General features: G+C 42.8%; 1 protein-coding gene across 1 annotated transcript in view; it reads right to left on the reverse strand.

Annotated features, from left to right (window-relative positions):
* LOC310865893 (lysosomal cholesterol signaling protein-like) overlaps nt 1-13,266 on the reverse strand; it is a 53,404-nt gene extending 40,138 nt beyond the window's left edge. The window contains exons 1-5 of the mRNA XM_083775097.1: nt 13,132-13,266; nt 9,958-10,174; nt 9,239-9,386; nt 2,074-2,203; nt 337-523 (exon numbers count right to left, since the gene is read on the reverse strand). Of these exons, the coding sequence (XP_083631223.1) occupies nt 337-523; nt 2,074-2,203; nt 9,239-9,386; nt 9,958-10,109 (617 nt within the window). The 5' untranslated portion in view covers nt 10,110-10,174; nt 13,132-13,266. The remainder of the gene's footprint in view (nt 1-336; nt 524-2,073; nt 2,204-9,238; nt 9,387-9,957; nt 10,175-13,131) is intronic.
* Nucleotides 13,267-20,618: the final 7,352 nt, after the last annotated feature.

Below are 20,618 nucleotides of genomic sequence, written 5' to 3' on the forward strand. Positions count from 1 at the left end.
TCCGGTTTAACGGATCACAACATCCGCTAGCTTTCTGCACTGTGTTACACAGTGATCCGTCCCCCGATGCTATGCGATCATCCTTATTTACATTTTTAAGTCAAATCAAGCTCTAATGAAGCCCTGAATATCGCATATTACGTAACTATGCACATAAAGACGTGCGAGAGCGTGCACGGGAGGATTTCGGCCGGTTTTAGGTAGATTACACCGACTGTTAGCCAAACTATAGCCAGAGTTAATTAGTGTGGAGGTGTCCTTGAGAAAGACTCTGAACCCATAAAAAAAAATCTATAAGAAAACTAATATAGAAATATAGAAAACTACAAAAAACACATATATACCTGTAGGACTACGACGGCCAGGATGCCGAGGGTGCTGCGCTGTGGTTGGCTGGCCTGCTTCCAGCGCTGGATCTCGCACAGAGAGAAGCCAATGGGGTTGAGGATCATCAGGGAGACCGGGGCGACCAGGTAGATGTACTGGAGGTACTCTGGAGAGGTGGAGCGGTACAGGGCGTCCACTGGAGCACGCACACACACACGCACACACACACGCACACGCACACGCACACACACACACACACACACACACACACACACACACACACACACACACACACGCACACGCACACGCACACATTAACCCATTCTAACCTGAGATCAGATTCATACGAGGTTTCCACTGGACAGACACTGGTCTGATTAACCCATTCTGACCTGAGATCAGATTCTATAAAAATGTCAGTCGTTCTTTGATTTTTCAAAAATAGAAGACCTACAAGCTCGTAGCGCGCCACTCGGTGGCGCACTATGAGCTTGTAGATCTGCTATTTTTCAATAGCTAAAGCATAACGTGATGCTAACACCAAAATGGGTTCCCGTTCAGAATGGTTAATGTTAAGGGTATATATCCATATCTTTCACCTATGGGGTATCCATATCTTCCCTATAGGGGTATATTTAAGCAATAAGCCACGAGAGGTCTCAGGTTACCGGGTATTTTACACTGGCTGGGGGGCGTAGGCAGTGTAAAATACCCGGTAAGCTGCAGGGCCTCGAGTGGCTTATTGCTTTTCTAAAACGGTTACAAACATACAATTACAATTTACAATTTAGGCATTTATCAGACGCTCTTAATCCAGAGCGACTTACATTAAGCAAGAACAAAAGCATGGGAATACATCACATAAAAACATTTATCAATATCATGAAACATGCGTAAGCTAAGAAAGTAACAGTGGAATATCTATATAATTAAACTATACATATATACTATACTATGCTATACATATGTACTATGGCGTGCTATGACTACATACAATGCAATTATAGTGCTGTCTACATAACATGCTATAAGTCTGTATCAGATGCTATCTAAGTCTACAGAAATGCTATCTAAGGGGGTAGGGTAAGTCTATGGGCCATGATGGAGTCTGAAAAGGTGGGTTTTCAGGCTACGGCGGAAGATTGGGAGTGATGCTGCAGTTCTGACCTGCAATGGGAAGTGCATTTCACAGTTTTGGAGCCAGAAGGGAGAAGAGTTTGGGACGTGTGGAGCGTTGTCCCATATAACCAATATTAACCTCATAAAACTATTGAATTCACAAAAGCAGCTACGCTTTGCGCCACCAGAGCGAGCCACATCACTTCCTTGTTTTTTGCTCGGCGAATAGACTATAATACAGTGACGGGAGAATAGCGCTTGGTGTCTTGACGGGGCTGCCTGGAGGAGCCACACATTCACAGTCGTATGAGCCGGGCGGTGCTTATAGACGCCCCCGCACGGCATGTGTTTGAAAAGCAATCAAGCGCTCCCCTTCCCCATTACAGCTACAGAATGAAATACAGTGATTGAAGGTGTGCTTTGAAGCCTTCGAGCTTCAGTGCCCAGGGGCCCACAGAGGTGTTAATCGGGCCCTGCCAATCAGAATCAAGTATTGGGACTACCCGTTTTAGAAATCCATATCTTCCCTATGGGGTATAAATCCATATCTCACCTATGGGGTATAAATCCATATCTCACCTATGGGGTATCCATATCTTCCCTATAGGGTATGTATCCATATCTCACCTATGGGGTACCCCAGGGCGAAGTCGTTGCTCTGCGTAGCGAAGATGGCGTACAGTCCCGCCTTGCTGTAGCGCGTCTCTGGACTGGCCACCATGAGGGTCAACACGCACACCAAGGAAAACACCGCCACCTAGTGGTCACACGGAGAAATGCACATTGCACACGTTTAAAACATGTTCTGCCTCACTGAAATAAGTGAGCAAGTTGTGATTAAAATATTATATTATTATTATTATTATTATTAGAATAATATTATTAACCCATTCTGAACGGGAACCCATTTTGGTGTCAGCATCACGTTATGCTTTAGCTATTGAAAAACAGCAGATCTACAAGCTCATAGCGCGCCACCGAGTGGCGCGATATGAGCTTGTAGGTCTGCTATTTTTGAAAAATCAAAAGAACGACTGACATTTTTAGAATCTGATCTCAGGTCAGAATGGGTTAATCAGACCAGTGTGCGTGTCCAGTGGAAACCTCGTATGAATCTGATCTCAGGTCAGAATGGGTTAATATAAGTGTGAGCCAAGTGTAACATGGCAATGTGTTTTCCTGAAAATATCCAATAAACACAATACAAACAAAAACACAACTCACACACATATTAACCCATTCTGACCTGAGATCAGATTCATACGAGGTTTCCACTGGACACACACTGGTCTGATGAACCCATTCTGACCTGAGATCAGATTCAAGAAATGTCAGTCGCTCTTCGATTTTTCAAAAATAGCAGATCTACAAGCTCATAGCGCGCCACTCGGTGGCGCGCTATGAGCTTGTAGATCTGCTATTTTTCAATAGCTAAAGCATAACATGATGCCAACACCAAAATGGGTGCCCGGTCAGAATGGGTTAAAAAATATATATTTTGGTACTTTCCTCGTCTACTCAGGTTTCTAATATTTGTGTAATAATAGTGGGTTTTTTATTACTTATTTCCATTTATTTTTAATATTTATTAGGGGTGTTTTTATGCAGCGTTGTTGTTTTTATTTAAATGTGTTGTTTTTATTTAAATGTTTTATCTTTTTTTTTAATATCTAAATAGTGAATCAAGCAACTTAACAACTGTCTGGGGTGTTCGCATAAGCCTGAGTAGACGATGAAAGGACCAAAAGATATTTTAAATCAGACCAGTGTGTGTCCAGTGGAAACCTCGTATGAATCTGATCTCAGGTCAGAATGGGCTAAAGTGAAATATCCCATTAAATCACAATTAATGTTGCAAACATGTGCAGCGTCTTCGACCAGGCACTGAACATGGTTTCTAAATACAGCAAACTGACCATGACTCACATTCACGTGATTTCATTCTCTTCCGTTTAGCTAGAAATGCCAGAGCAATTTTCAACGGTACTAAAAAAATACTGCATTCCACCATCATAGCATGTGAAGCGAATCGATATAGTCCGGGAGCTAGACCCAGCCCTCATAGCAATTTTTGCTACCTTTTTTTCACTATTATTTCCTGTTAGCATATACCATGGGCCATCTCAAAATGAAGGGACCACTCCCAACTCGGGGCCGTTTGGTTTCAGGGGCCCAAAAACCCCTTTTTTGGTATATGTCTCTGGCGAAATTGTGTAAAGGCAAATAGAAAATCACTAAAATTACATAAATACACATGGAAGTGTGAAATTTGGCATGGAGTATCCTGACACATAGGGGTAAGTATCAGAATAGGATTTTGGGGCTATCTACCATTGTATTCTTAAATATGACCTACATCATCCTCAGAAACACAAAAATATACACTGTCCGCTTAACAAATAACAACAAAGATGGTTATTTTCCAGCACATTAGGGTGAATATAACTGCCTCACTTGTATATAGAAAACTTCCCATATCCTTAAGCTTCAATTTAAGCCCAAGATGACCTCTCTATCTTGAAGATTACTCTTTCTGTGGCCAAAATGCTGCACTATACCTCAAATCGGAGACATTTTCATTATCAGTCACTATAGCCTTCCAGAGTCCTAGAATGTAACAATAGGTTCACATGTTCTGCAACTACTGCTGTCTGAAGTTAGAAACATGAATACTACAGCAGGAACACAAATGCCTTTTATTATATTTATATTTATTTATTATATTATATGCACATAATAGCTTGTTTCAGTACATAGCCTATCAATAGTCACCCAAATCAATGTGCACCCAAATGTAACAGTGACCGAGTTAAAGACAAAGGGAGACACAACATAAAAATACTGTATGACAAGGGGGCATCAGATTCCTTGTTTTTCTTTTTCTTTCTTTTTTTCATAATTTATCAAAGAAATCAAAGAAAACAACAAAAACAACCACAACAAAATAATTGTTATACCACTGCATATTTTAAACCTTAAATTCACAACCCTTCCATATTGACAACTACTTTAGGTTTATTCATCATCAGATTCATCTTCCTCCTCCTCTTCATCATCAGAATCATTCATATGTGTATGAATTTCTTCTAGGTCATCCTCGTCTGTCCCCTCTTCAGACAACACATCAATGAGGGCTTTGGGGGTGACGTCACCTTCAAACCATAGAGGCTCTAGTTTGCCATTTTCTGAGTTCAGATGAAACCCATGGTCAAGAGGTGATGGAATTTCTGGGTTATTCTCATGAGCCCTCTTCCAGATGCATACCTGGAAGTTAACTCTTTTGACATGCTGCAAGAGGACCCTCTTGCATGGTGGAAAAGTTGAAAGGTCAAGGGAGAGACCTGGTCGAAGCTCGAGGCTTGAGCCACACATTTTCTTCACCTTGATCTCTCTTGCCTCATCCACACGCTTCACTCGAGGACCAAAGCTATAGAGGCGACAGGTGAACTCTTCAACACCAGTTAGCACAAGCCCATCAAGTTCCCAAGAGTTCCCCACTGTGGCAAAGATCTGAATGAACTTAGAATGCTGATTCAGAAGCTTGATGGGTCGCACCTTTCCTTTGCCTTTGAATGCAGAGGTGCAGTCAGCACCAGTGAAGGCATGCAAGGCCAGCAAAGCTGAAATATGTTCTTGTGAATAATCTTCAGCCAGCTGGTTGATGTTAATCAGCTTATCTCCCATGTCAAATATGACATCAACTGTGAAGGATTTGGCATAATAGAGGAGAATGAAGAAAATGTCAGAGTCTCTGGCTCTGACTCAGACAGTTTTGATGTGAGGCATTGTGCTTTGGATGTGATTGATGTAGATGATCACCCTCACATCAGTTTCTTCATGTGTTGAATTCAGATCAGGTAGAAGTGCTTTGGAAATCACTCCAGCTTGAGCTTCTATCCTGAAAGCTTGACCAGCCTCAATGAAGATGATGGGCCTTCGGAGTATCTCTTCCATCATATCTGGAGAGCTCCAGTGCTCGAGAATTAGATGTATGAGTGACTTCTTGTTGTCATCATTTGTGAGGAAACCTTTCCAATCTGCAGGTCGGCGAACATTCAGACCATTAACTATGTACCGCTCACCACAACCTCTGCGATCCCTCTCAGCTGATTTTGGTGAATGAAGTCGGTCAACATAAGTGTCAGTACTGAATACTGTTTCTGCAGCAGTAGGTTGACTTTTGAAGATGCTCTCTGATATAGTCTTCATTGTCTGGGGCACATTGCTCATATAGAATGTGGCATTACCATCTACAATGAGACCACATTGACAAGGAGAAGGGAGCTCCACTTTCTCAAAATCAGCTGAGAGGGATCGCAGAGGTTGTGGTGAGCGGTACATAGTTAATGGTCTGAATGTTCGCCGACCTGCAGATTGGAAAGGTTTCCTCACAAATGATGACAACAAGAAGTCACTCATACATCTAATTCTCGAGCACTGGAGCTCTCCAGATATGATGGAAGAGATACTCCGAAGGCCCATCATCTTCATTGAGGCTGGTCAAGCTTTCAAGATAGAAGCTCAAGCTGGAGTGATTTCCAAAGCACTTCTACCTGATCTGAATTCAACACATGAAGAAACTGATGTGAGGGTGATCATCTACATCAATCACATCCAAAGCACAATGCCTCACATCAAAACTGTCCGAGGCAGAGCCAGAGACTCTGACATTTTCTTCATTCTCCTCTATTATGCCAAATCCTTCACAGTTGATGTCATATTTGACATGGGAGATAAGCTGATTAACATCAACCAGCTGGCTGAAGATTATTCACAAGAGCATATTTCAGCTTTGCTGGCCTTGCATGCCTTCACTGGTGCTGACTGCACCTCTGCATTCAAAGGCAAAGGAAAGGTGCGACCCATCAAGCTTCTGAATCAGCATTCTAAGTTCATTCAGATCTTTGCCGCAGTGGGGAACTCTTGGGAACTTGATGGGCTTGTGCTAACTGGTGTTGAAAAGTTCACCTGTCGCCTCTATAGCTTTGGTCCTCGAGTGAAGCGTGTGGATGAGGCAAGAGAGATCAAGGTGAAGAAAATGTGTGGCTCAAGCCTCGAGCTTCGACCAGGTCTCTCCCTTGACCTTTCAACTTTTCCACCATGCAAGAGGGTCCTCTTGCAGCATGTCAAATGCAGGTATGCATCTGGAAGAGGGCTCATGAGAAATTCCATCACCTCTTGACCATGGGTTTCATCTGAACTCAGAAAATGGCAAACTAGAGCCTCTATGGTTTGAAGGTGACGTCACCCCCAAAGCCCTCATTGATGTGTTGTCTGAAGAGGGGACAGACGAGGATGACCTAGAAGAAATTCATACACATATGAATGATTCTGATGATGAAGAGGAGGAGGAAGATGAATCTGATGATGAATAAACCTAAAGTAGTTGTCAATATGGAAGGGTTGTGAATTTAAGGTTTAAAATATGCAGTGGTATAACAATTATTTTGTTGTGGTTGTTTTTGTTGTTTTCTTTGATTTCTTTGATAAATTATGAAAAAAAGAAAGAAAAAGAAAAACAAGGAATCTGATGCCCCCTTGTCATACAGTATTTTTATGTTGTGTCTCCCTTTGTCTTTAACTCGGTCACTGTTACATTTGGGTGCACATTGATTTGGGTGACTATTGATAGGCTATGTACTGAAACAAGCTATTATGCGCATATAATATAATAAATAAATATAATAAAAGGCATTTGTGTTCCTGCTGTAGTATTCATGTTTCTAACTTCAGACAGCAGTAGTTGCAGAACATGTGAACCTATTGTTACATTCTAGGACTCTGGAAGGCTATAGTGACTGATAAAGAAAATGTCTCCGATTTGAGGTATAGTGCAGCATTTTGGCCACAGAAAGAGTAATCTTCAAGATAGAGAGGTCATCTTGGGCTTAAATTGAAGCTTAAGGATATGGGAGGTTTTCTATATACAAGTGAGGCAGTTATATTCACCCTAATGTGCTGGAAAATAACCATCTTTGTTGTTATTTGTTAAGCGGACAGTGTATATTTTTGTGTTTCTGAGGATGATGTAGGTCATATTTAAGAATACAATGGTAGATAGCCCCAAAATCCTATTCTGATACTTACCCCTATGTGTCAGGATACTCCATGCCAAATTTCACACTTCCATGTGTATTTATGTAATTTTAGTGATTTTTTATTTGCCTTTACACAATTTCGCCAGAGACATATACCAAAAAAGGGGTTTTTGGGCCCCTGAAACCAAACGGCCCCGAGTTGGGAGTGGTCCCTTCATTTTGAGATGGCCCATGGTATATGCTAACAGGAAATAATAGTGAAAAAAAGGTAGCAAAAATTGCTATGAGGGCTGGGTCTAGCTCCCGGACTAATACAAATGTACTTTCACGTTGTACTTACAGTAAGTCAAAAGGATGAGTGTGTGTTTCGCTGTAAATGTCTCAATAGTAACGCGGCGACGTCGAGTGTAATGTGTGACGCGTGTGCACGACGTACACGCGTCACAGCCAGGCCTGGAATTTCATCATTTTAGGGGCGAGGCCACTTGGCCTTTAGTGTGGTCATCTTTTTGAGGGCACAAGGCCAAGTGCCAGGGCATGAAGGCCATCAAATAAAACAATGATTTTAAGTCCCCGGTCATCATTATTTTAGCTTAAACATTGTGATAATAATCCTGAAGCACCGCGCCAGCCGGGCTGAGCTGTCAGTGTGTGAGAGGCTGAGCTGTCAGTGCGTGAGAGGCTGAGCTGTCAGTGAGTGAGAGGCTGAGCTGTCAGTGAGTGAGAGGCTGAGCTGTCAGTGAGTGAGAGGCTGAGCTGTCAGTGCGTGAGAGGCTGAGCTGTCAGTGTGTGAGAGGCTGAGCTGTCAGTGCGTGAGAGGCTGAGCTGTCAGTGAGTGAGAGGCTGTCAGTGAGTGAGAGGCTGAGCTGTCAGTGAGTGAGAGGCTGAGCTGTCAGTGTGTGAGAGGCTGAGCTGTCAGTGAGTGAGAGGCTGAGCTGTCAGTGAGTGAGAGGCTGAGCTGTCAGTGAGTGAGAGGCTGAGCTGTCAGTGAGTGAGAGGCTGAGCTGTCAGTGCGTGAGAGGCTGAGCTGTCAGTGAGTGAGAGGCTGAGCTGTCAGTGAGTGAGAGGCTGAGCTGTCAGTGCGTGAGAGGCTGAGCTGTCAGTGAGTGAGAGGCTGAGCTGTCAGTGAGTGAGAGGCTGAGCTGTCAGTGTGTGAGAGGCTGAGCTGTCAGTGAGTGAGAGGCTGAGCTGTCAGTGAGTGAGAGGCTGAGCTGTCAGTGCGTGAGAGGCTGAGCTGTCAGTGCGTGAGAGGCTGTCAGTGAGTGAGAGGCTGAGCTGTCAGTGCGTGAGAGGCTGTCAGTGAGTGAGAGGCTGTCAGTGAGTGAGAGGCTGAGCTGTCAGTGAGTGAGAGGCTGTCAGTGAGTGAGAGGCTGAGCTGTCAGTGCGTGAGAGGCTGTCAGTGAGTGAGAGGCTGTCAGTGCGTGCATGCGTGCATGGAGCGGAGGAGGAGGAGGGAGGAGGCAAAAGAATCAAACCACTTGTCAAATGGCAACACAACCACAATACAGACAATACAAGTCTGCGCGAGACCCTTTTTTGCACAGAGGAAAAACGGTAAAATTAACTGCTGTGGGCGCCGGTCGGGGCACATGGGCACCACGGCCAATGTGGCCGTATGGGCCAAAGAGAGGGGCAACGACCGTGGCCATGGCCGCTGTGAAATTCCTGCCCTGGTCACAGCAGTTCTAATATTATTATTATAATTATTATTATAATTAGCACAATCCCCCCAGATGACCCACTAGCCACCGTACCTTAGCCACCAGCACGCTCCACAGGAAGGCCCAGATGACGTCTCCAAAGTCCAGCAGCACCATGTTCTTGAAGAGCAGCGCTGGGAGAGCAAACTTGGACACGAATTGGCCCAGACCCTTGGCCTGGCTGCCCGTGATGATGTCCGCCCTGCACACACAGATCACATGATACCATCGGTTTAGGTGTGTTTCTCATAGCCCATTCTGACCTGAGATCAGATTCATACGAGGTTTCCCACCGGACACACACTGGTCTGATTATAGTATATTAGTTATAGGTAGGTCCCTGGGTAAACAAAGAACTTTGCTTTGCTTTGCTTACACAAACACATACTCATCCTCACAAGTATAGTGCAGATGAGTATGTTTAAGCAGTAAGCACTAAGCAGAGCAAAGCAAAGTTCTTTGTTTACCCAGGGATGTGGACTAAGCTGAAGAACTTGTTTACAGCCAGGCCCTGCTCATAGAACATTTCATGGTAGAGGTTCAATGCCTTGCTCAAAGGGCACTTCAGCGGTGGTAATTCTAACGTGCCGGTCCGGGGATTCTAACTGGCGACCTTCCGGTATCAAGACCGCTCCGCAAACCGTTCGGCCACCGCTGCCTCTTGTGTGTGCGTGTGCGTGTGTGTGTGTGTGTGTGTGTGTGTGTGTGTGTGTGTCTGTGTGCGTGTGCGTGTGCGTGTGCGTGTGTGTGTGTGTGTGCGCGTGCGTGTGTACCTTCCAGCTATGTATCCACACAGTATGATGCCAAAGCACTCCAGCAGAGCAGGAAACAGCCTGTCCAGGGCCATGGGCGTGGCCGACCCCGGTGCATTGTGGGATATGTTCTTCCCGTGGATCTCCACGAAGCTGTTGGCGGCGGTCTCCATGGCGACGGTGACGTCGTCCAGGCCGGACGAGAGGCAGGCCGGCGCCCGTTGATGAGGTCACAGCGCTGCAGGCAGGAAGAGGGCAGAGGTCAGATTAAACCAAAGATGGCGGCTATAGAAAGATAGGCCAGGCATCCCCGCTGGAGCAACGAGAGGAGAAATGGTGCACAGATCCTAAAATTATGGTCTCCTATAAGTGGCAGATGATGCCAAAGATATGTTTATTAATATTTGATTTGTTTTTTATGCACCGATCCGATACTCGTATCGGAGATCGGCGCCGATCCAGGCTAAAATTCTAGATCGGGTATCGGATCGGTGGCCGATCCAGTATCCGATCCGATCCGATAATTATGTGTAATTACAGTATGACAACAACTCTAGTCTACCTCCTCTGTGACACAGCAGTGTAGTATTGACAGTATAACATGTGGAATGCAGCCAGGCTAGCCTGTGCACACATTAACCTGGTCTAATTGTTGCACAGTTATTTAATAAATAATTCAGTGCATTTATATCTGTGTTTGTTACATTTTGTTTACAAAGTTGGGAAAGTAATGTTTAAGTCAAGCCTTGATGTTTCCTTACACAAAATAATGATTCCAGACTCCACACAGTGAGGCATACAGCTTAATAGGTTATTACGTTTCTTTGTGGGGGGTATCGGATCGGTACTCTGTATCGGCAGATACTGGACCCCCGTTTATCCAAATCGGTATCGAATGCCAAAAAGCCGGATCGGTGCATCCCTAATGTCTTGTCTTAGTGGTAGATCACAGATCTATCTTTTGGGCACCCCCTGGGGGCTAAAGGACGGTTCAGAAGCTTGTGTTTACGGTCGTTCACTTTTATATTGGAAATAATAAGATTACAACCTGCTTAAAGACAGACAGACACAGACAGACAGACAGACAGACAGACAGACAGACAGACAGCCAGACCCGTTTAATTTCAAGGACCCCCCAGTTTGACATGCATTAGTCTACAGACCCCCATTTAATGGCATTTATCTCTGGAACCAAATGGACCGGTCCAGACTCCATTTGGTTCCATTTGTACACTCTCTGGGTTACAGACCCATTTGGTCCATTTGGTTCCATTTGTACACTCTCTGGGTTGCAGACCCATAAGGGTCCATTGGGTTCCAAACTATCATTTAGCTGCGGACCCCCTGGAACTCCCTCAAGGACCCCACAGACAGCCAGGGACCACCATTTGATGACATTTAGCCTCTCAGACCCAAAACTAAAGAATATGTTGTTGTCTTGGATAAGATTCTGTCCACAATTCCATGCTGTATCGATGTTGGTACCATTAGGAGAGATAACAGACAAACGTTGATCACAATAACTAAGGTATGGCTCCCCCATATCTTACAAGTATGATTGAACCCTACAAACCCTCCCGCGCACTCAGATCAGCCAACGCAGGGAAACTGGAAGTACCCTCACTAAAAACGCCGGGACAACAACGCTCCACACGTCCCAAACTCTTCTCCCTTCTGGCTCCAAAACTGTGGAATGCACTTCCCATTGCAGTCAGAACTGCAGCATCACTCCCAATCTTCCGCCGTAGCCTGAAAACCCACCTTTTCAGACTCCATCATGGCCCATAGCACTTACCCTAGCCCCTTAGATAGCATTTCTGTTGGCTTAGATAGCATTTGACACAGACTTATAGCATGTTATGTAGACAGCACTATAATTGTATTGTATATAGTCATAGCACGCCATGTGTATAGCATAGTAGTAAATATGTATAGTTTATATGTATAGTGTATGTATAGTTTCATTATATAGATATTCCACTGTTACTTTCTTAGCTTACGCATGTTTCATGATATTGATAAATGCTTTTATGTGATGTATTCCCATGCTTTTGTTCTTGCTTAACCCATTCTGACCGGGCACCCATTTTGGTGTCACCATCATGTTATGCTTTAGCTATTTAAAAATAGCAGATCTACAAGCTCATATCGCGCCACCGAGTGGCGCGATACGAGCTTGTAGGTCTGCTATTTTTGAAAAATCGAAGAGCGACTGACATTTTTAGAATCTGATCTCAGGTCAGAATGGGTTCGTCAGACCAGCGTGTGTCCGGTGGAAACCTCGTATGAATCTGATCTCAGGTCAGAATGGGTTAAATGTAAGTCGCTCTGGATTAAGAGCGTCTGATAAATGCCTACATTGTAAATTGTAATAACAATTATTTTACATTATATAATTGTGTGTATACATTTTGTAATGTAATGCAGATGTTAACCCATTCTGACCTGAGATCAGATTCATACGAGGTTTCCACATGGACACACACTGGTCTGATTAACCCATTCTGACCTGAGATCAGATTCATACGAGGTTTCCACATGGACACACACTGGTCTGATTAAACAATAATTTAGCTCTTGAGATTGTAAAATGTTTTGATTGATTGATTGATTGATTGATTGATTGAAGTATTTATTAACAGTTTGCAGAATTAACAGTAGGTACATTTCAAGCACAACTCAATATAAAAAAAAACTGCATTACACTTGTTTACAAGAGGGTGCACCTTGTTCAATTCATTATAACATTTAGAGACATACAAAAAATATACACTTCTATAACAAAACAAAAAGAAACCCAGGAAATCATCACTCATTTACTTTTACTCAAATAATTAAGGTTCCATGTGTGTGGAGTGGGGACCACCATCTGGAACCCCCTCAAGGACCACTGCATGGTGTTCCCCGACAACTCCCCCCCACTGTGGTCTGTGACGCTGTGCTAATAAGGCTAGCATTAGCTCCATTAATAATACAGTAACAGTAATAGTGACACACACACACACACACACACATCACACATTGTCACAGTAACAGTAAACGATGGCATCCATGCAGCGACAATGTGTGTGTGACAATGTGTGACTGTGTGTGACTCACTGTCAACTCAAAACATGCACACACAGACAGACACAGACACAAACACAATGTGCCAAATCAATGCAGCCGTGCGTGTACGGTGTTGTGCGTGCTTACCTGCTGTGTGTGCGTGCGTGCGTGCGTGCTGAATGATCAGATCATCGCATCATCATCATGTTCTCCAGATGTGAAGTGATCGGTCGGTGCATTTAATAAATGAACACACTGTAGTGTTATAGTGTACACACACAGTCTCTGCTGCTGATATACAGTCCGTCAATATGATTCATACACAGGACCGTCGAGTAGGAACTTCATAAGCATGTGATGTCCGGTGTGGTGGATTTTCAAAATAAGAGTCTAAAAAAACACTATACAATTGAGTGATATACAGAGTGAACTTAACAATGATAAATGAATTATGAATAGTCTATGATAATACCTTTTATATAATCACCAACATGAATTATGTTTGTTATTTACAGCCAGGTAGAGTAGTGGGGCAAGATGGATACCGTACTGTGTGAAAGAAAGAAAGAAAGAAAGAAAGAAAGAAAGAAAGAAAGAAAGAAAGAAAGAAAGAAAGAAAGAAAGAAAGAAAGACATCAACAATACTTTTATTTGAGTCCACTGAGCGGAAGTTAAGTGCGTACCGCTTGACGAGCGTGCTGAGTGTGTCTGACTTGACGGGACGAATCTGACAGCTGTGGGAGAAAAAATGGAAACGCCCTAAAATATGACTGACAGGCCGCAGGGCCAATCAACGCTTGGTGAGTCAGCTGTGATTGGCTGAGAGCGGAGCCCTGCTCAGTGGCGCTCACGTGGTGTCGCAGCCAGAAGGAAAAACAAGCCAATGATTCACACTTTGAAGATTAAAATACAATAAAACAATTAATATGAATTAATATGAATTAAGATTCAGGGAGGTTCCGTTTTTTATTGGATGTATATTTAAGACACCTTCCCAAATTATTTATAGCTTGCACTTCTACAAAATGCTATAAATGTAATACATTATAAAACATATCTTGTCATAATAAAATATTACCTAAATTGTTGGATTATTCACAAAACCCACCACCATAATAATCATATTAAATTATGTATTCATAATAATGATAATAATACAATAAATGATTATGTATGGTTAGACATCAGCTTTGCAACACTTTTCTACATATGTATGTATAGCATAGTAGTAGATATATAGTTTATATGTATAGTCTCATTATATAGATATTCCACTGTTACTTTCTTAGCTTACGCATGTTTCATGATAAATGCTTTTTATGTGATGTATTCCCATGCTTTTTTGTTCTTGCTTAATGTAAATCGCTCTGGATTAAGAGCGTCTGCTAAATGCCTAAATTGTAAATTGTAAATTGCTATATATGAAAATAGACAAAATAGCATATTTTTTATCCGATACATGCTAAAATATGACTTTCTCACGGAAACCCTTATAGGGCTTTGTGGCGCAACGGTAGCGCGTCTGACTCCAGATCAGAAGGTTGCGTGTTCAAATCACGTCAGGGTCAAATTTTTATAAAGGACACAGAAACGATATACTTGGTTTGAAGTTTTGTAATGCCAGTTATGAAAATAACTGTGATAGTGAAGATAAGGAAATAAAGGAGGATTTAAAAAAAAATGGGAAAAGAAGTCAATGCTGTTATAGAACACAGATTTATAATTATAAATTAAAAACATAATGTCTTGGCAAAACTGCTGTGTCTTGGCAACTATATTTCGAGGATATTTTAAGGACGAGACACTTAAAAAATAAAATAAAACATTTCATATGGGGAACCAGTAGAGAAGTTACAAAAAGAAACCTATTGTATAAGCATTACTGCTTGTTTTTTAATGTCGTTGCCTTGCTTTTCTTTTATTCTCCATTGTTCTGTAAAGCACTTTGAGCTGCATTTCATGTCATGAAAGGTGCTATACAAATAAAGTTTTATTATTATTATTATTATTATTATTATTAAGAGTAAAAAATAACAGAGGCCTTGGGGCTGTGGACTTGGGACTCAAATAGAAAAACTATTTTCGTAAAGATGTATCATCTGGTTTTAAACGAAGGGCTATATGGATAGGGGATCACATAATATTTACCATAAATGTATTGACTGGACTGAAAAGTCCAGTCAATATACATTTATGGTAAATATTATGTGAACATTTATATGGTGGCATTTTCCCCTACAAAAACCTAGATGAAAATCAAAAGAAGGTATATGTATAAAACATATTAGTAGTAAAAGATATCTCTGGAAAATGAGAGATGTTATGTCTCCGTATAGCAGTAGTCTACGGGCCAGTGTTTTTTTCGTCGACTAAAACTAAGACGAAAAATGTCCGTCGACTACCTTTTTCCAAAGTATAAATATACTGACGATTTCAGCAACAAATAAAAACTAGACAACCATTTTAGGAAGGAACTATAGTGGACTAGAGATCCAGTATAAGTCATTTTACACTTGGTTGCATGCTGAAAATAGTTGATCTACGTACAAGCTTGTAAATCTGCTATTTTCAGCAAGTGTAAAAACAGTCATTACGATCAATACGACGGCATCAAGGCCCTCAAAATACATTTTAGTCGACTAAATCACCTGTAGATTTAAGTCGACTAAATCTAGACTATAACACTAAAACATTCCAGGTGACTGAAATTGTGATGAAACTAAATGAAAACTATGGAACTGTTTTGTTACTGTACTGTACTGTACTAATGCCCAATTCAAAATGGTGATTAGACTATAGAGGTTTGGGGGGAAATGTCACACTTTGTTTTTAATATTAGTGTCACTTATAATGCTGTCATGTATTAGCCTGGCTAATAAGCCAGGCTATAATATCACACAACACTGTCGCCGGCTGGCAATGTTTTCTTTTGCGGCTGATTCGGTCTGGCTTACAGTATTAGCCAGGCTATAGTCATGTATGATTCGGTCTGGCTTACAGTATTAGCCAGGCTATAGTCATGTATGGGTTTTTTTTATTGAAAACATGTCAGCCATGAGCATGACTTTTACTGGGCTATTGTTTGCACTGTCGTTAACAAAATATGGAGCACCAAAAGTGCCATGGTGAGTGATTCACAGTGGCGTGCACAGACATTTAGAGGGGCAGGTGCTCAAGTGAAAAAAAGGGCACCTTGTGCAGCGCATTTTGGGGCGGGAACCCATTTTGGTGCTTTAGCTATTGAAAAATAGCAGATCTACAAGCTCATAGGAGCTTGTAGGTCTGCTATTTTTTTATCGAAGAACCACTGACATAGAAACATAGCTTTAGATTGTGGGGGGCCTAAATAATATAGTAGAAGCGTTTTTATCAAGAATTGATCAATGTCACCGCATGGTCCACACACTACAAATAACCTTTTCTTTTTTTCACTTTTTTTTAAGAGCACATTGCCAAAAGGACACTAGGGGGTGCTCTAGCACCCCCTAGTGTCTATCTGTGCGCGCCACTGGTGATTCACCAGGAGGCAAAAAAGCATGGCACTTATTGACATGTCACTTTTGTATTGACATGTCACTTTTGTTTTGTATTTTACGTCATTTCTATGTGAAAGCATACATTGTAAATCCTGAATAACTTTCAATAAAGTATTTGTCTCAAACCTTTTTTTTTAATGCATCACAAGCCAAACACAAAACATATTAAAGCATTGTATTCCTTTATTCAACCGTGTGAATAGGTCCATTTCTGTTTGATTGTCATTTTAGAACAAAACGTCTGTGACAAAAACATGATCACAACATAACACAAATCAGTGTACAAACGGCGCCCTTCAAAGCTGTTAAAGCAACAACAAAAAGAAATAAACATAATACTGCATAGTTCTGAAAACATAACTTATAAAAAATATCATCCTTCAACGGGTTCATAGTTATACATACACAGCTCCTTCAGAATAAAAGCCTTCAACGGGTTCATAGTTACATACGCAGCTCCTTCAGAATAAAAGTTGCGACCGCCTCGAACGCAACGACAAACCAACAATGAATCCATTTGGCAAACTGCAGGTTCCGTTTAAAGGAGCACTTCACCCATTCTCAACCTCGTTCTCATGTCGTCGGTGTAGACGGGATCGTAGGTAGGCAGGTTGGGTCATTTCAAGCAAGATTCCGAACGTGTATGTGTTTTATTGAGGCTATATTCAGCTTTACACAAACATTAAATTCCCATTGACAATTAATGGAGAATTCACGTCATCTTTATGTGTCTGAGCAAATTGGCTATTTTCGTCCTACACAACCATTAAATTCCCATTAACAATTAATTAATGGAGAATTTACGTCACATGTGTCTGAGCAATGTTCGGTCAAGATGATGTACGATGATAAGAGCGCCCCTCACTTCACACAGGTGTGATTTCTTTTTACATTCGTTCAAGAAAATTGCCATTAAATTAACCTTCCTGGGAGAGAAGTTGGGATGATGTTTTTATTAGCTAGCCGAGTGGAATGGTAAGAGAGTGGCCACACTATAGCGTTGACTCCCATTGTAACAATGGAATGCGGAAGTGCTCATTCTATCTTAATGGAATAGTTCCAATGTTTGGAACTATAGCCCATAGGCACCCCGCTTTGTCTCAATGGGATAGTTCCAATGTGTGGAACTATAGCCCATATAGGCGCCCGCTTTGTCTCAATGGGATAGTTCCAGTGTTTGGAACTATAGCCCATTAGGCGCCCGCTTTGTCTCAATGGGATAGTTCCAATGTGTGGAACTATAGCCCATATAGGCGCCCGCTTTGTCTCAATGGGATAGTTCCAGTGTTTGGAACTATAGCCCATAGGCACCCCGCTTTGTCTCAATGGGATAGTTCCAGTGTTTGGAACTATAGCCCATTAGGCGCCCGCTTTGTCTCAATGGGATAGTTCCAGTGTTTGGAACTATAGCCCATAGGCACCCCGCTTTGTCTCAATGGGATAGGTCCAATGTTTGGAACTATAGCCCATAGGCACCCCGCTTTGTCTCAATGGGATAGTTCCAGTGTTTGGAACTATAGCCCATATAGGCGCCCGCTTTGCGGCGAGATCAAAGCGTGTCACCACTCCCTTACTATTCCACTCGGCTTGTTCCTCCCCATCGATGATGTCACTGGTAGGCGGGTTTCGGAACTCTCCGCGGCAAACCAACGAGACAAACGGAAGCGAGTGTAGACGGAAACGGCGCCATCTACTGAGCATCAGCGACGACCAGCCACCGTTATGACGATAAGGATGTACTGTAAATGGGCGAAGTGTTCCTTTAAATAGCACTGTATGTTACATTCCATCAACATCATTATAAACATCCAGAAAAGTACCGTTCCGGTTCCCACAGGAACTCCACTCCGTGGTTTTACATATTATAGACAGACGGGAAGAAAAAAACACTCTTTAAGGCACAATGTGACTTTGGTCCAATAAACATCCATGCGTTTTTGTTTGTTTTTGTTTGTTCATAATTTGTTTGTTCATATTTGTTTGTTTGTTTGGCAGTGATGGGATGGGGGGGGGGGGGGGTTTCAGCCCGAGTTACACCATTAAACAACGTTAAACAATGTTAATGTTGGTTTGCCACTCAATGTGCCATTCACTTTAACCCATTCTGAACGGGAACCCATTTTGGTGTTAGCATTACGTTATGCTTTAGCTATTGAAAAATAGCAGATCTACAAGCTCGTAGTGCGCCACCGAGTGGCGCGCTACGAGCTTGTAGGTCTGCTATTTTTGAAAAATCCAAGAGCGACTGACATTTTTAGAATCTGATCTCAGGTCAGAATGGGTTAAGCATGCGCATACCCTCTATAGAGCGTCGGAGACCCGGAAAATAAATCCCCGTTCATTTTCCTCATAGACTTTTCAGAAAGATCGCACGTCTAATGGTTAGACGTGTGACCACAACGACGCAACAATAAGAAGCCTGCAGCCCAGTAGCTATAATATTGCTTTCGGGGGTGAGTTAGTGTGCCGCCTGATTTGACAGAAAGTAACACTGTAACTTAATTTCGGTCAAATCACTTGGGACACATCGAACGGAGCAGCAAAGCTCCGCGACACACAGGTTGGGAAACACTGGGTTAGAGAAGGGGAAAAAGAGGCATGATGAAAACGTATGATCATAACGAGCGTCCGACGCAAATGGATTGAAACGCTTAACGGCCGGGGCGGATCGGAAGACGTGGCAGACGGCGCGCGGAACGGAAGCCATTTGGCCTTCAAAGCTGGTCGACAATATCTTCAATTTGAAACGCAGCGCTGGAACTTTCTTTTCCTTTTTTTTCCCCCCACTCTAGAATACACCAAATCTCTTTGCCCAAAAAGCGAGCATTTTTAATCAGACCAGTGTGTAGTCCAGTGGAAACCTCGTATGAATCTGATCTCAGGTCAGAATGGGCTAGAATACACCAAATCTCTTTGCCCAAAAAGCGAGCATTTTTAATCCTCCCAGAATAGGGAGGCTGGTGTTAGTGATGTCTTTGGCTCGGGTGTGGGGATGAAGTTTTGAGGACTGTGGTGATGGAGTCTTTGGTTGTGGTGATGGAGTTTTGGGGGTCTTTGGTTGTTTTTGGGGGTCTTTGGTTGTTTTTGGGGGTCTTTGGTTGTTTTTGGGGGTCTTTGGTTGTTTTTGGGGGTCTTTGGTTGTTTTTGGGGGTCTTTGGTTGTTTTTGGGGGTCTTTGGTTGTTTTTGGGGGTCTTTGGTTGTTTTTGGGGGTCTTTGGTTGTTTTTGGGGGTCTTTGGTTGTTTTTGGGGGTCTTTGGTTGTTTTTGGGGGTCTTTGGTTGTTTTTGGGGGTCTTTGGTTGTGGTGCTACAGAGCATCAAAGAGGCATAAAGGTGCGGTGCTGCTCCATGACATAATTGTTGTGGTCGTTATTTGACATGTTACAAAAAAACAACAACATGGAGTTACATGTATGAGCGAGAGACAGAGAGAGAGAGAGAGAGAGAGAGACAGAGAGAGAGAGAGAGAGAGAGAGACAGAGACAGAGACAGAGAGAGAGAGAGAGAGAGAGACAGAGACAGAGACAGAGAGAGAGAGAGAGAGAGAGAGAGAGACAGAGACAGAGAGAGAGAGAGAGAGAGAGAGACAGAGACAGAGACAGAGAGAGAGAGAGAGAGAGAGAGAGAGAGAGAGACAGAGACAGAGAGAGAGAGAGAGAGAGAGACAGAGACAGAGACAGAGACAGAGACAGAGACAGAGACAGAGACAGAGACAGAGAGACAGAGAGAGAGACAGAGACAGAGACAGAGACAGAGACAGAGACAGAGACAGAGACAGAGACAGAGACAGAGACAGAGACAGAGACAGAGACAGAGACAGAGAGAGAGAGAGACAGAGAGAGAGAGAGAGAGAGAGAGAGAGAGACAGAGAGAGAGACAGAGACAGAGACAGAGAGAGAGAGAGAGAGAGAGAGACAGAGAGAGAGACAGAGACAGAGACAGAGACAGAGACAGAGACAGAGACAGAGACAGAGACAGAGACAGAGACAGAGACAGAGACAGAGACAGAGACAGAGACAGAGACAGAGAGAGAGACAGAGACAGAGACAGAGAGAGAGAGAGAGAGAGAGAGAGAGAGAGAGAGAGAGACAGAGAGAGA

This window comes from Protomyctophum parallelum (genome assembly GCF_964188405.1).
Source record: "Protomyctophum parallelum genome assembly, chromosome: 10".
NCBI classification, from domain to species: Eukaryota; Metazoa; Chordata; class Actinopteri; order Myctophiformes; family Myctophidae; genus Protomyctophum; species Protomyctophum parallelum.